The 17412-nt window shown below is 42.8% G+C and overlaps 1 protein-coding gene across 3 annotated transcripts in view; it reads left to right on the top strand.

Annotated features, from left to right (window-relative positions):
- The window catches only part of LOC119728161 (glycine dehydrogenase (decarboxylating), mitochondrial-like), a 42211-nt gene continuing 24799 nt past the window's right edge, over window positions 1-17412 (top strand). The window contains exons 1-6 of one of the 3 annotated variants that reach the window (XM_038200243.1): window positions 1-642; window positions 3926-4004; window positions 5425-5560; window positions 7673-7837; window positions 9675-9752; window positions 10454-10601. In XM_038200243.1, coding sequence (XP_038056171.1) covers window positions 322-642; window positions 3926-4004; window positions 5425-5560; window positions 7673-7837; window positions 9675-9752; window positions 10454-10601 — 927 coding nt within the window. In that variant the 5' untranslated portion in view covers window positions 1-321. Of the gene's footprint in view, window positions 643-2428; window positions 2462-3925; window positions 4005-5424; window positions 5561-7672; window positions 7838-9674; window positions 9753-10453; window positions 10602-17412 lie in introns of those variants that run through there. The other 2 variants (XM_038200242.1, XM_038200244.1) reach the window with 2 other exon arrangements.

Raw genomic sequence — 17412 nt, 5'->3', positions numbered from 1 at the left:
AGGTTGAATGTGACCTAGTACTTTTCCAATCAGATGGCATTTTGGATGATCGAGGCCGAGCGAAAACAACATGCGTCACATGCACGCCATGATGTGTTTTTACCATAACCGCTTCGCGCTAGTTAGCTGCTACTGCTAACCGTGACTGAGTATAACCTTGAACGTCGTCTATAGACATTTCTTTTATCAAAAGCTAGTGATTTGAAACGGAACTTCATGTTCATTTGTTCAGTTGTTCCATCATCATCAGAGGCAAAGCAGAACTGCAGTTCGACATTCACAAACTGACGGAGCAGGCCGTGAGATTTTAGACTCTGAAACATGTATCGATTCGGGCGGCTCAGCCAAGTCCGCGCTTTTGCGGAGAAGAGGACGACACTCGCGAAGCAGTTCTCCAGCTCCAGTGTTGTGTCGAAGACTGTTTTACCCTCGACCTGTATACCGGGTTCTACGAATACACACCAAACAAAATGGGTACAACAAATTGGAGTGTGTTGCTCTCAACAATACCGTGCCCAGTCAACAGAGAACGAGTCGCGGAAACTCGACAGAGTTTACAAGAGACATGATTATTTTCCCGATCGCCATATCGGGCCAAATGAATCGGACATTAGTGAGATGCTCTCTTTTATCGGAGCCGAGGTACGTATAAACAAACGCAGTGGCTATCGTTACGGCAGCCGTAACGCATTTCCCATTTTCTGTCGTTACGGCACTGCAATTGCGCAAGCGCAATGACATGTCAGATCGAACCACGAAGCTGACGCTTCCGGCCGGCCGTAACCATTTCCCATTTTCTATAGTTACGGCACTGTGCAAGCGAGATGACATGGCCGATCGAACCACGAAGCTGGCGATGCATACTCCTAGAACTATGAGGCTCCACGTAGCCTCATAGTTCTAGGAGTAGGCGATGCAGCCGGCTGGCATGATGATTTCTATTTTGTCGATGGCAGTGTTGAAAAAAATCCAAGATCTTACAACGTTGAAATTCTAGAAAAATAATTGCCCAAAGAACCAAAAAGTCATTTTTTATGTAGACTTATAAACCCTCGGAGTAATTGCAGAATACCCCACCATTCGGAAATACACCCCTAAAATCTCTGGCTACACGGTTGGAATCACTGGATAATAAACAATTCAAGTCCATTGCCAGCTACGCGGATGTCACGCCCCAACTATCGCATCGGTCCCAACTATAGTTGGGCCTGTCCCAACTATAGTTGGGCCTGTCCCAACTGTAGTTCCACAGTTGGGCTGGCCCAACTATAGTTGGGCCTGTCCCAACTATAGTTGGGATGGTCCCAACTGTAAGTTCCACTGTTGGGCTGGCCCATCTATAGTTGGGCCACTCCGATCTTTTTATTTTGCGGTGTCCCAACTATAGTTTACATTGTTGTACGACGACTATAGAACATTCCCTACAGCTCTGTTACATACTGTCCGACTTTACTTGGGACCTTTGACATTAGCTATGGGTGGGGCCCATCTATAGTTGGCCGGCCATGGCAATCTTTGAATTTTGCAAAATGTTGCTGGACAATAAAACCCAGCAGCTGGACAACTCATCCAACTAGGCAGTACCACGTGACCGGCCAGCCTTGCGGCGTGCATGCACGACGAATACACGGTGCCAGCGCCGCGGAAAATTTAATCCAACAAGATCTATCAAGCATGAAGCATCCGGCGCAACTCCAGTCCTAACTATAGTTGGGCCGACCCAACTGCCGCACTATAGTTGGGACAGTCCCAACTATAGTTGGGACCGATGCGATAGTTGGGGCGTGACACGGATACTGAATCGGGTTCCATTATTTGAGAACGAAGCAACACAAAAGGAATGGGAGTTGATGAAAAAATTCTAAGTCCAAACCAACTACCCTGTTGGCGGCTACGCGGATACGGAGTGGGAGTGCAGTGAAGCATGACGCATAGTACATACACCCTGAGAAGGTTTATTGAGGGCAATCAACCGTGACTCCGTAGCCGGCTACGAGGTGGATAGATTGAGTGGCGGGGTATTCTGCAATTGTGCCAAACCCTCTTCCCAATATTTGTTGACTTTCTCATGGGTTTTTTTTTTGGGGGGGGGGGAATACCTTGACTTTTTCTGTCATGGCCCATTGACTTTGTGCACGAGGTCTAAGTGATGGCCGGATATGGTACTCTTTCCAATTCTAGTTTCACATGTAATGCATATTCTTTTTAACAAATTGACTCGGACTATCCACGAAAGCAAGAGCTCTAAACAATATTGTTAAATGTAGAATATTGGTTTGTAAACAACACCGAAAATAACTCCAAAAAATCATTAATTAGCCCTCACAGTCCTCGATCCATTAAATTTAATCAAAGTTTGCACATACCCTAGAGAGTTGAGGTAGTTAAAATAAACACAAATGAAAATAAATTAGGTATTATTCGTCTGTACAGCATCTCGGGCATGAAACGGCATGGCAAGGTAAGTTTAGAAAACAGTCCTAAAATAATTATCATAATGTTGACATCAAAATATTTAACCAAATGATATTTACTAGTCACTTGTCCTGGTATCTTGGGACATTGAGATAACACGGCAAGGTATAATCAATAGTCTCCTGACGATGACTAGAGCAGGCTAGTTGAAACGTTGAGACCAAAGACAAGTTCGTTTAGAACTTACAGCAGGACTGTTCTTAACAGAACAAAAAAACTACTTAGCAAAGTTGATAATAAGCAGGACAAGTTCTTTTCAGAACTAATAGCTTCTAAGCAGTAGTTATTACCACATGGTGTTACCGCAAACCGAAACGATAAGGTATAATCAAGACAAAAAAATGAATTGTTTAAATAAAGCTCTTCTGCCGCCATGCACGCACGCGAAGTCGACCTCGTAGTATTTCAAGGCGTCGCTGACGACTTTGTTAGGGACCCTTTTTTGGGCTGATTTCACCGTGTGGGAGCTTCTTACATACAGGGAGGTATATGTGGCCAGGGAGGTATATGTGGCCAGGGAGGTATATGTGTACTGTACATACATGTACGTGTACGTATTGCATGGCCACCTGTGGTGTATGCCCCGGCCGGGCGCACAGATCCCCGGCCCCCGCGACGCAGGAAGGGCCAGCTTCTTGGTTCGATCGGCCATGTCATCGCGCTTGCGCAGTTGCAGTACCATAACGATAGAAAATGGGAAATGCGTTACGGCTGCCGTAACGATAGCCACTGCGATAAACAAAAGGCAGTCTCTTTTTTCCTGTGCTTTTCTCATCTCCAAATTAGCTAGCCTACAGATTCAGGTAAACATGTTGCATAGTGGCTATCGTTAAGTCCATACTGCTACTACAGTGCTACTGGAGTACTGCAGCTGTTACGCTATTTCCAACTGCTGTCGTTATGGTATTGTAAAATCATGCATTGCGATTTTAACGTAAGCCGATATCATTATCAGTCGCATTCATAACTACCAGTTCCAGTCCAACCCGAATGCTTCAGTACAATGTAGCTCTGTTTAACACACTCGACGACTGCGTCTGGGGCACGGGTTCATTTTGGTGCCGCTGTGGTTTCTTCAACTGGTTTCAACTGGTCCCAACCCTAGTGTTGACAAGAGATTTTTGTTTGGGGCTTAAAAACAGATCCATTTTCCGAGAACTGGTACCGGATACCGATTGTTGGGCGAGACCAGCCTAACCATTACCCACAAGAATGGAATTATTGTCCAACAGTAATAATTCAAACATGGGCTGATTTTTTTCGGTCGATGCCTCATTCAGAAGTGACTTACTTTTGTATCGCTGGAAAAAAAGTTAAGAAAAGGAATCTTTTTTCCCGGATGAAACTCAAAAATAGCATAGGGAAAACAACTTTAATAATCCATGGAGTTGCATAAGGTTTAAGTCCATTTAATACATTGTGTGTATCGATTATCCCATTCTGTTTGCAGAGTTTGGAAGGTCTAATTGAGCAGACAGTGCCATCCAGCATCAGAATCCAGAAGCCTTTAGATCTTGACAAGCCAATGTGTGAGTTTTGATTTGAATTTTTTTTTTTTTTTTTTTCATGGGGCCGGGGGCTCTTTTTCAAGATAATAAATATCTCCAGTGCCTCTGGCCAACTTAACTCACTCTTAGGCTAACATAAGTCTCCAAAGATTTCAAGTGGCAAAGACAAGGTCCTCAGTATTTCGCCGACCAAGTTTGAAGTCTTGATTCAACTTTTAACCCTAACTCCCAAGCGTCTTTTACTAGGAACTGGACCAAGTCTATCAACATCCATCAATCACTGTGTTTCCAATACAAAACTGTACATGACATACTGGAATCCACCACAGACGCACTGGTTGACATTCATGGACTTGCTAAACATGGCTTTTATCACAATAGCAGTACAGGAAGCTAGGCAAAATCAATCGGATACCCCTAGCCCGAAAATTTGGGACTCTCAATACTGTGTATGACAGTCCCAAAACTTAAGGTATTGAAAACATACAAAACAAGAAAATAGACTGGCACCTAAAACAACCAGTCCAACACCTCTTCAGTACTGCATCAATCAACTATGCCAAAAGAATTTAAGAAACATGTGGCATGAAGCGGGAACTAGTCTCAATTTACTTCACATTTCTCCATAGTCGAGCCACCAGACTATTGACACTGAATGAAGAGGTCAGTCTTTTCAAATGGTTGGACCATGGTTGGACATGTACCAGTCTTAAGTGTTTAGCCCCATTTTGAAATCACTTGACTTCCCTCTCATGTGCAAAATGTTGAAGAAAAGTCTCTTTTTAAAATTGAATTGAGCCTGCAAACTTGGGTAGTGAAATACTGAGAACCTTTTCTTTTGCCAAGTGGAATTTTTAGAGAAATTTGCTGGCTAAACTGTGAGTAAAGTGGGCCTGATTTAGTTTTGCATGTTTCAGAGCACTCCAGCGCCCTGTCTGTGATACCCCTAGTACTGCTTCAGGCCATTAGGCCCAAGTTCATCATACTCCATCAATATTATAGTCACGCCAGGCCTTCTGGACCAAGTCCCCCAAAATCCACCAAAATGGTGAATGGATTTTGATGGAGTTGGGGTGATTAGGGTTAAAGGAGACTTTTCTTGTATATTTTGTACCTAAGAGGGAAGACAAGTGATATCAATTTGAGGCCTAAGACTAGACTGGTGCATATCCATCCATGGTCAAACGGTTAAAAAAGACTGACCTCTTCGTTAGCCTGGTGGTGACTATGGAGAAATGTGTAGAAATAGCTACCATATCTTATTGGTCAATTAATGCCCATTGTGTGGTTGACAGGCAAGAAGGATTCATTTGTATTAACATGGGAGAAGCCTATTACTAAACCCCCTCCCCCCCCAAAAAAAAAAAATTCCCCTTGAACATTATTAACGTCATGATTTCTTTTCTTCAATCTGCGATTTTAATGTTTTTTTGTCCCATAGGTGAGCCAGAAATCATCAGTAGACTGCAAGAGATAGCCGGTCAGAACCAGTTATGGCGTAGTTACATCGGCATGGGATACTACAATTGCTGGGTACCCACAACGATTCAACGAAACATCTTGGAAAATCCTGGCTGGTGAGAGAATTTGAATGATGTATTTATGGCCGCCCAAAAAATGAAAATTCATAAGGAGTTCACACAGTACTATTTACAAATAATGTACACCATACATGTTTGTACATGTCACACTTGTTTAAAACGTGCTTAAGCTATAGTCCATCATTTGCAGCCATCCGAAAAGTAACTGGCGTAATTACTGTTGAAAAACAAACTTGGTTGAAAGATAGTAAGGGAACTAAACTCCCTGTGAAATTATTCTTTCTGGGAAGCTGTCATTTTGAAGAAATCAACGAAAGAAGGCATTTCCAACGGTGATTCTTAAGAAGCACCGTAGGAAAATTTAAATTAGTAGTTCGTTTTGTTATTCGGCGCAGCGCGCACAAGCATTGGAACGACGCACACGCGCGCGCGGTTGTTATAATTCGCCGGATCAGTGCGCGACGCCGCGTATAGCTGCAATTCAAAACAATTCAAAACATGATTCAGTAACTTTTGATTTGAAATTGAGATCATAGAATGCTGCTTTTCTCGGAATGTACAGCTGAAGCTTAGCTGAAACTTCATCAGGTTAGTTGCTCAGTATCCTTCATTAGATTTTGAACACTTTTGTTGCTTCAAACGAACAAAATGCACTAATTACAAATGATGGACTAAAGCTTTAAAACGTGCATCACATATCACCTGTCACTGGAAAAAGCCACCCAAAAAACACACTGTTATTTATCACTTGGAATGTGGGAACATTGTTATGAAAGCACTGTCTACCATAGGGGACAAAAACATGTTAAGGATGATTGGGTACTGAGCTGTGTTGCTTGTAAATGCCAGCCAACAGGCATGACATCGCGTGATGGACATGGTCTATAGATTCAGAGTCTGCAAACTTAGCGTAATACCCTGGATCATTTCAACAAAGACAGTCTTGGTCCAGTGGAAAGGGGTACTGCTGCCCCCACCCACTCGGCTCTAGTGCATAGTAGTCCCCCCCCCCCCCCCCCCCCCCGGCCCCCCGAAGGGGGGGGGGGGGTAGTGCACCTGCCCCTTAGATCAGAAATTGGAATGGGCAAATATAAGGTTTTTCATGTTAAAAACCCAAAGAGTGCCTCCTTACAAAATAAAACTCTGAAAATTGTACCCCGATGATGCCACTCCTTGGCTTGATTATACTGTCCAAAAAAATACATCATTTCTGCATACTCTGCCTATCCAGCTGAACCAAAGATGATAGGTGAAATTAACATTAAAAAAAAACTGTTATTCAACAATGTTTACTGAGAACTTGCAAGCCAAGTGATAACTGCATGGGGTGGGGATAGACATAGTTCAATGCTTCGGGGTGCTTGGAGGATCGAGTTGCTTGCATTCTAGGATTTTAATTTATTGGTTTTCAGGGAGCCACCACCTTGGGTGGGGGGAGGGTCATTTATGGTTCGCCATTGACACTGATTATTCAGGGAATAAATGTGTGCTCGAGAGGTTTTAATCACTCTGTTTAAGACTGCTTAGAGTCTGGGTGCTGATAATTACCCGAGCCGGAGGCGAGGGTAATTATCAGCACCCAGACTCTAAGCAGTCTTAAACAGAGTGATTAATACCGACCGAGCACATATTTATTCCCATTCATAAATACCTTTTCGGTAAAAAAAAATCAAGGAATTCGTTAAAAAAAATCCCGATTTTGATCAACAAGTTCACTCCAGCTTTTTGAAACATCCCTCTAGCAAAATAATGGAGTGTTCAGCTGGCGAGTAATATGTAAACAACCCTTTTATGGAGATTGACGCGCGCGTAGCACGTTCTGCGCGATGTCGCGCAGAACGCACCTGGGGCGTTGCGTTTTGAATTTAGAACTATAAAATTCTGACTCACTGGTAGTGTTGCGCATGCCTACGTGAGGATTGTGAACGCTCAACCAATGAAACGGTAAGAGGCACTGGATTTTTTAGGAGTCCACATTTTATGTGACACTGGAAAAGTGTTTAAGACCAGCTAGCCATGTCTTTATCATCCGTTTAAGACCGGCCACGTGACGGGCTCTCGACCAATAGGAATGGCTAAACTGTCTGAGGTATTTATGAATATATATTAATAAGTTAACTGGGTTTTTTTTCTGGATATGGTTTTCAGGACAACCCAGTATACCCCATACCAACCGGAGATTGCCCAGGGAAGGCTCCAGAACCTTTTGAACTATCAGACCATGGTGGCAGACATGACAGGGCTAGATATCGCCAACTCATCTCTTCTGGATGAGGGGACGGCTGCAGCCGAAGCTATGACCCTGTGCGGCAGGTACATATTATAGTTTGTGGAACTCATCACAGTATTTTAGCCAACCAGGACAAAGAATCAGCAGCTGGCATGTTGCTGGAGGGCTGTGGAGCTCTGTAGTCCATGGTTACGGTGTTCGACTCAGGTGCCATGGTACGCGGGTTAAAACCCTGATGGGGAACATGGTGCCTGTGTTCTTGGGCAAGACACTTTACTACAATTGCCTCTCTCCACCCAGGAGTTTAAATGGGTGCCTTTGAAGGTAGAGACTAGAATGCGCTGATCTTGAGCTGCTGCGAAAACTGGTTTTATGGCCTGATGAACAGGGGTAATGATTGAGAAGCGCTTTGAGACCTTTGGTATAAAGCGCTATATAAGCACCACATTATTATTATATTTATGCTATAAAGTATAGTATAGAGCCAGTTGGAGTGAGGATTATGGTGAACTTTAGTACGACTAACTTCACTCGAACGCAGGATGGGTGGACTATCTGCTCCGTTCACAAGTACCCCCTCACCAGCAAAGAAAGAACAGTTGGGGGTGACCAACCGAGCTATCTTGCCTGACTGCAATTTTGCCGCGACGCACGGCCACCACTAGCACTGCGTGTACATAGTACATTGAACTGAATCCCCTGGTGTACGTGCGTCACAAGGAACGGTGCGCGTCAACCAGCGAAATGTCCCGCCCATGGGATGTCGTAATGCTAGGTAAAAGGGGCCCTCTTTCATTGGCGCATGGAGCCCATATGCACATACAATGTACTCTAATTAGAAACCAGAGCCAGGGGCACGGTTGCATCACTGGTTACCAATAGCTGCATGCATCATAATAACGTACACCAGGGAGCCAAGTTCTGGAAGATTTGTGATGAAGTTTTGACCATCGTTTGACAGAAATTATTTCGGTGTATAGACTGATTTTGACTAACTCCTGAGGTAAAACAGAGGGGTAGTTCAAATCCGCCAACACCAATTTAACATGTACCCTTGCATTGCTTCCCAAAACTAAAACATGTTGTGTTTGTATCTCATTACACCTCAAGTTTGTTTTCAAATGATTACAAAGAAAGTTGGCTTGACAATACGCTTCTCTAAATCAATACGGTGTAGATTGCGAAAGGGCTAAGCTCTGCATTTGGAAATGCACACCGTGGAGGTAACACCGTGTGAGTTTTTCTTTTGGGTTGTAAAGAGGGAGGTCAGAGAAAAACTCACAGAGTTTAAAGAGGTTGTGGAATGCTCGAAGACATTTCCGTCAATTTTTGGGTATATGTAGCCTAAGATGTGATGAAATAAAAACGACTATTGTTTCTGTCATGAAATGAGTACAAAGGGTACTTTTGAGAGCTGTTTTTCAGGTCCTGTTTAGACCCAAATGTGCAATTTGTGTAAAAGTCGTCGTTGCGGGCAGCAAACAAAACACAGTAAATCGTGACGTAATAAACAGGACTCGTTTATGCTACTCTACATCGGGAGTCCTGTTTATTACGTCAAGATTTACTGTGTTTTGTTTGCTGCCCGCAACGACGACTTTTACACAAATTGCACGTTTGGGTCGAAACAGGCATGACAGGACTTGAAAAACAGCTCTCAAAAGTACCTTTTGTACTCATTTTATGACAGAAACAATAGTCGTTTTTATTTCATCACACCTTAGGCTACATATACCCGAAAAATGACGGAAATGTCTTCGAACATTCCACAACCTCTTTAACAAATCAATATGTCTGATCATCGTGAAGATCAGTCTGCTCCATTCACATTTAGGAGGACTCCTGAAGAGGAACACATTTTACTGGTTCTGCTGCAGTTCACATGCTTCTCACAGATCTCTCTTTTATTTCATTCCGCAGGCACACAAAAAGAATGAAATTTTTCGTCGACAGGAAATGCCACCCTCAGACCGTAGCCATTGTCCAGACAAGAGCCAGGTACTGTGTGTTTCAGGTTTCTTAAATAATACAGAGTCTTGGATCGAGGGTCTTGCAGATTGACCAAGTCTTGTGACGTAGTTATACTGTACATGTAATTTAAGAGCACCCTTGATGCTGTACGGCGGAGTGTGCATGGCCTAGTGGTTAGGATTCGTGACTCACGAACAGAGGGTCAGGGGTTTGAATCCAGCTGCTGGCCATGTGTTGTGTCCTTGGGCAAGCCACTTCACTCCCACTTGCCTCTCTCCAACCAGGAGTATAAATGGATAACGGCATTACCGGTAGCTGGGGAGCAACCTGCGATGCACTAACATCCCATCCAGGGGGAATAGAAATATTCTCTGTCATTTTATGTGCTACTAAAACTGGAGATAAATGCTGGCCTGATGAGCCACATTGGCTCGTCACAGACTTTACTCTTTTTTTTTACTCTTTGATACTGTAGCCTAAATGTACATGAGAGGGGGAGCATTGGGGCAAGCTGTCCCCCCCCCCCCATGCCCGCCCACCACACATCTAAATTTGAGGACTTAAAGCCAAATTTACCTTTTTATTATTAAAAACCTTTCGATTGCCCTACGTTTTCCCCCCCCCCCCCCCCCGTACCTACAAAATGATGCCCCTACGCTCCCCTACAGATGAAACCCCCACAGTAATCCGCTGCCCTGATCATTCTTTCAATCTCGTATTTTGTGTAGACCACTAGGCATAGAGGTTGAGATAGTGGACCGTGATCAAGCCGATTTCAGCCGCGGTGATATAGCTGGAGTTTTATTCCAGTATCCAGATACGGACGGAAACATCGATGACTACCATGACTTAGTCGAGGCAGCTCACAGCCATGGGGTAATTTCCTTCTAATGTTTGTTTCCTTGTTTGTTTGTTTTTAACGTTCGTTAAATTTTTGTTGTCTTTTGAATTCTCTTACTCCCGGTACTTTCCCTGCAGATAGTTCGCCCAGGGAGTTTTCTTAAATAAATGTACGGCAAATACGGATTGAGTATGTCGAGAGTGCCATCATAATAATGAATTCCATCTACTCAATCAACCAAATTCACACACTCTTCTGTCATCTGTTAATGATACAGGTGTGTACTTAAATAGCGCGTTTAATGTACAAGTCTCAAGATCAAAGCGCCGCACAAAGGAAATGAAAAAAATAAACAAGGAGATCAGTCACCTGGAAGTGTACAAATTACTATGGGGATTTGTAAAACACATGAGTTTTGAGAGCTTTTTTATAAGTCTGAATTGATGGTGAGTCTCGGGTATGGTATGAGATTCTGTTCCATTCTTTGGGACTTGCGATGGAGAACTCTTTGTCACCAGCAGCTTTTGCACTTTTGCAAAAACAAAGAAAATGTTTGCAGACAATGAAGAGTGATATTTAAACAACGGCTATCTGTCTTTGAAAAATACCAAAAATTTGTCCAAGTTTTCTTTTCTACATAGGCACCTTGCTGAATACAGTAGAATTAAAAAAATAAGCAATGTGCATCATGCTGATTCAGAATTTAACTGTGGGAATCAACCCAAAATCTATGAATCCACCCCAAAAAAAACACCATTTGAAAGTTACGGATTTAAGGAATAAAATAGAAGACATTCCTTGGCTAGAAAATATCAGATATATGTACAGAAACATCTAATCAGAGTACTGAATGGGGGGGGGCCTCGAATGTCAGTCGTGGGGGAAAAGTAGACGTGTGGCTTTCCACCAGGCTGGCTACGGCCCTGCTGAATATCTTGTGCACTTTTTTTTTTTTTTACTTTAGCCTTTTTTAGACTCAGATACAATTGAGTAAGCAAGACATCAATGCAATCCACAACAGAGTACGGTATTATGTTCCCAACAATACTACGTTTCAAGCTATTTAACAAAATCACCCCACGCAGTGAGTTGTGAGCTGACAGACAAACATGATTTACAGCTCATGTTGCAGACGCAGACATTTATCCAAAGGGATTATGCCTCAAATTATGCCTCCAATAAGACCCCGTTCCCACTTGATCCACCAATTGGGGGATCTGATCCACCTTTTGCCAAATTGCCGATCAGATCCCCCAATTGGTGGATCAGATCCGGCAATTGTGTGTAGTGGGAACGCTAACCGTTATAAGGTGGATCAGGATCAGATCCACCTTTTCTGATCCACCTCTGGACCAGGATACAGATCCCCCAATTGGTGGATCAGATCCGGCAATTGCCGGATCACGATCAGATGGGAACGCAAAAGGTGGATCTGATCCGGCAATTTGACCTGTTAACATCCGCCCGGTGCACGAGTGGCGCGAAAATGTTGCGGTCCCATGAACGAAGAAACACGTTTTCAGGCGTGTAGCTCATGTGAACATTTCCAGCGTATACAACATGCACAATAAACAACCGCTGAACTACGGGCTAGCACCGCGCATGCAAAAGCGCACGTGGTATCCTAAACTACACACTATAGGCCTTATTTTTGTTGCGTGTTCGTCCATTACTAAACCTTTTTTATTCCTGAAATTTTACTTATTTTTCCATCCATAAATGACTCTGAGTCCGCACTCACCAAAAGACTTCACTTTGGCACATAATCATGGAAAAGCTTACGAGTATGCGATGAGAATAGTGCTGATAACGCGGTACGTACGGAGGTGACAAATCTGAAGTATTGATTATAGAAAATTGGAAATTGATGTCGTAGTACATCTTGTGACCGTTTCTAACCAATGAGAAGCTTCAGAACCAGGGAATCCCTTATCGATGCATTGGTTTCTGCCGTGATGTCACACAATGAGCGGCTTTGTTGGATTTCACCTGTTAATTTATGCACGCACGGATCCTCTACGGATCCGTGATTTATGTAGGTGAATTCGCGTAATTTTTGTCGGTGAATTCTGATAGTGCTATTTGAAAACTGACCCATCCTGGCCTAGCATGCAACCATGCAACAATGGCACTCCCACAGAGCGCGCGTAATTCCGAACTCAGTGACCTTTCGGACCCAACATTTCCGTACGAAAAGGTGGATCAAGCATAAGTGGAAACGCGACTTGCGGTTTCGTTGCGGTAAGATAACGATCACACCAAAATGCTGGATCTTGATCCACCTTTTTCCAATTCAAGTGGGAACGCGGTGTAAAAGTATTTCTTAACCCCATGCGCTAATCCTCATTGGAATGCAGTTGCCAGCTGTGGTAGGCTGTGGCACACAGCTAGTGGGTAGTTACACAGCTGCTGCTTTTGTGCAGTCCCGCTACCACACAAAGGCTGTGCAGTCATGCGGGCCACTTGCTCTATGACCCAGTTCCCACTTGATCCACCAATTGGGGGATCTGATCCACCTTTTGCCAAATTGCCGGATCAGATCCCCCAATTGGTGGATCAGATCCAGCAATTATGTGTAGTGGGAACGCTAACCGTTATAAGATGGATCAGGATCAGATCCACCTTTTCTGATCCACCTCTGGACCAGGATACAGATCCCCCAATTGGTGGATCAGATCCGGCAATTGGCGGATCACGATCAGATGGGAACGCAAAAGGTGGATCTGATCCGGCAATTTGACCTGTCAACATCCGCACGGTGCACGAGTGGTGCGAAAATGTTGCGGTCTTAAGAACGAAGAAACACGTTTTCAGGCGTGTAGCTCATGTGAAAATTTCCAACATACACAACATGCACAATAAACAACCGCTGAACTACGGGCTAGCACCGCACCGCGCATGCACGTGGTATATCCTGAAACTACACTAGGCCTTTTACAATTTTCGTTGCGTATTCTTCCATTTCTAAACCTTTTTTATTCGTGAAATTTTACTTATTTTTCCATCCATAAATGACTCTGAGTCCGCACTCACCAAAACACTTCAATTTGGCACAGAATCATGGAAAAGCTTACGAATACGCAATGAGAATAGTGCCGATAACGCGGTGCGTCTGGAGGTGACAAATCTGTAGTATTGATTATAGAAAATTGGAAAATGATGTCATAGTACACATCATGTGACCATTGTTAACCAATGAGAAGCTTCAGAAACAGGGAATCCCTTATCGATGCATTGGTTTCTGCCGAGATGTGACACAATGAGCGGCGCTGTTCGATTTCACCAGTTAATTTACGTACGGCTCCTCTACGTACGTACAGATCCGTGATTTATGTCAGTGAATTCGCGTAATTTTTGTCGGTGAATTCATAGCGCTGTTAAAAAACTGACCCATCCTGGCCTAGCATGCAACACTACTGGCACTCTCCACAGAGCGCGCCTAATTCCGAACTCGGTGACCTTTCGGACTCAACATTTCCATTTGAAAAGGTGGATCAAGCATAAGTGGAAACGCGACTTGCGGTTTCGTTGCGGTAAGATAACGATCACACCAAAATGCCGGATCTTGATCCACCTTTTCCAAATTCAAGTGGGAACGCGGTGTAAGTGTGGAGGAATGTCCCCATTACACCCCGTCCTTAAGGGGTTAAGTAACTGTATTGAAAAGAAACTCTTTGACAACCATATGTAAACTTCTCTAAACTTACCTACTTTACACGGAATCTGTATTCTCTACCTGAAGATGATAACACTGAATTCCCTTCAGAGCATCTTTTTTATGTATAGGTTTCCCCAGTTATTTTAACACAGTTTATATCACACAAATTCCCCGAACATTGTGGAGCTCAATTCTCAATTTCAATTTCAAAAAGCCACCGATGGATTTCATTTCAGGTTCAGTTTAATTCAATTTTGTAGCTTTCTAAGTCACCCTAATTTGGGTAAATGTGTCTCATGATTGGCGATCAACGTTGCATTGAAAAAGCAAATTCATTTTATGTCACTCATTTTAATGCTTTGGTCATTTAAATTCAGACAGTGCATTTTTGCATTCCTAGCCCATTGAAGGGCTATACATTTCTGGGTATTTCTGCTTTTTCTTGTTACTCATCTTTGAGACTCCATCCTTGAAAAGATGGCTGTCAATGCTGGAGTTCAGAGAGCCGAGACGATAAGGTATCATACTCGGACAGAAACCGTATGGTAGATACCTTCGAAGGAGAACAATTATCTTGCTGTTGCTAACACTCTCGGGTCAAAGCGCTACCGTCGTGATAACAGAAGAAATGCATTACCAAAAGGAGCCCTGGAGAAGACATTCAAAGAAACGATCAAGAAATGATGAAAATCCCTTGTTAACATTGGGCCAACTAAATAAAAGACTATACTGCAGTAGCTCCCTGATAAGCCACATAAGCTTGCTCACGCCGAGTGTAGAAAAAACAAATTTCACAAATACCAGAATATGACAAACCCTTCAAAGTATTAAGTCCAAAAGATTGGAAACATTTCCTAAAAACTGTAACATTTCCGATTACCAGAAACGAAATGGAAGGACAAGAGCGGCAAATTGAATAACAAAAACAACAAATTTGCCGGTCACCACATGAGACACAATTTACCTAGAATTAAGACGAATCAGATTACTACAAATTTGAATTATACTGAACCTTAAATGAAAACCATTGGTGCATTTTTGGAATTGAAATTGAGAAATGAGCTCGACGGTGTTTGAGGATGAAATTAAAGTATCATTACAGAGACTCTGTGTGATACAAGTGTTAAAATGCCTGGGAATACCTTTGTTATTGGATTTAAGGAGTAAAAAAGAATAGAAGATATTCCTTGGCTAGAAAATATCAGACACAATATACATCTAATAGGGGTACTGAATATATTGTGTATTTTTCCCAAAAAAAATAGGGTTTTTTAGCTTTAGCCTGTTTTTTTTTCAAACTCAGTTTCAGTCGAGTCAGTGTTATGCAGGACAATGCAATCCACAACAGAGTGCTGTATTATGTTTCTTACAATACTACGTTTCAAGCTATTTAACAAAATCACCCCACGCAGTGAGTTTTGAACTGACAGACAAACATGATGAATGGTTCATGGTTCATGTTGCAGATCACATAGACAAAGGCATAGGCAGGGATTGTGCCTCCAATAGAAATATTTCTAAATTGACTCTTTTGAAAAGAAACTCGAGGACAAATGTACTCAATGGGCTCTAAACCGACCTACTTCACACAGAATGTACCTTAAAAAGATATTCCTACATGTACATGTACCTTACAAAGATATTCATAAATACATGTACCTGAGACAGTTTACCAATTCCTATTGGTTGAGAGCCCGTCATGTGGGTAGTTTTAAACCGCCTCTAAAACACACAACGTGTATAGCGTACATGAGAACGACACGAAAAACGTATTCGTACTCCGTCATGTCCGATGTAAACAAGCGGGGTTTTTTTTTCATCTTTTCTCGGGAACGGTAAGACAAAAGGTTGGTTTCCTTTCAACCAGATGTTTGAAATAGGCTAAGTAAACAATCCAAAACATAACATTTTCGGGGATTTCAGGACCTAGTGCCCCTTTAAAAACAGTCTGGAGGAAGATTTCAAACACAGGCGCGTGGTGACTCATAGAGTTAATTCTTGTACTCAAGGCGTCAATCGCTACTCAAAAGTGGGGGGGGGGGACATAGTTTGATCAGAACTAATGTGAGTGTGAAGCCGTAACGGTGTGGGGTTTGGGGCCTGCTTAAGGGCCCTGAAAACTTTTGGAATCTAGATGCTCTGTGGTGCGATCTGAGACAATTTCTGACCACTTTAACCAATTTGTTGAGCAAAAGATCATCATTTTCGAGTCATTGAATCAGCTATTCTGAGCTATAGAATCAAATGTATAGGCTACAATGTTTATTCAGGGGGGAAAAAGTGGGGGAGGGGGGTTGACAAACGATATGATACCCCCCACATGTACTGTGATAAAAAGCCAGCAAGTTCAGGATCCTTTGTTCAGCAGCTTCTTTCATGTCTGGCCTTGAATGCTCCTTGTTTGCAGCTATACTTTGAAGTGGTGAAGGGTGCCGGCCAGTAAATAGGCCCAAAACTGCCTATGCCAGCCAAATCACGATTGACGTGCCCTTAATTCTTTTTTGCTATTGAACTTGAGGGTTTGTAAAAAAAAAAAAAGAATGGGGGAAAGCCGTGAACAGGACTGCGAGCTCATATTTCTGTGAAATTCAGATGAAATTGGGCCTTAAAATTGCTCTATTTTGCAATGGAGCGTACGCATCCTTTTTAAAAATGGCGATGGGCTTCAGGACTACTTTTAGGGGTGATCATCTTTAGATGGAATTTTCTCCCAAAAGTCATTGGTTAACCCCCCAAAAATTAACAGAAAATGAAAGATGATGATATACGCTTTAATTTGATGTCAGTCTCAAACACCTTGGAGAGTTGTGAGTATTTTTTTTGGGTAATTTTTGGAAGTGGGCGTAACTATCACTGAGGTCTATGGCAAGTTTATTTACTGGTCTGCAACCTGAGGTGAACGGCAGATTAGAACGCTCAGGCTTCTATCATACCTGTTTCTGATGTCAAATCCGTTGCTGTAGTGACTGGCTTATCAGTGTAAACAGCGAAGGGCACTGTGTACAAGTGATGGATAGATGACATTTAGAGAAGTTACAGTTCAAGGAGCCCTTTATTTATGTATGTTGAATGGGCCATTGTTGGATCCAATGATCTGGGTGTCAGTGTTGATGTGGTTGCAAAACTGGGATCTTTGGCTATTGCAGGCTGCTTTACATTGACTTGTAGTTGTAACGACTTGACTCGAC

The sequence above is a fragment of the Patiria miniata genome, unplaced genomic scaffold (assembly GCF_015706575.1).
Source record: "Patiria miniata isolate m_02_andy unplaced genomic scaffold, ASM1570657v1 HiC_scaffold_20, whole genome shotgun sequence".
In the NCBI taxonomy this organism is placed as follows: Eukaryota; Metazoa; Echinodermata; class Asteroidea; order Valvatida; family Asterinidae; genus Patiria; species Patiria miniata.
Note: the sequence above shows the minus strand (reverse complement) of the source record. Positions and strands in the feature narration are given on the sequence as shown.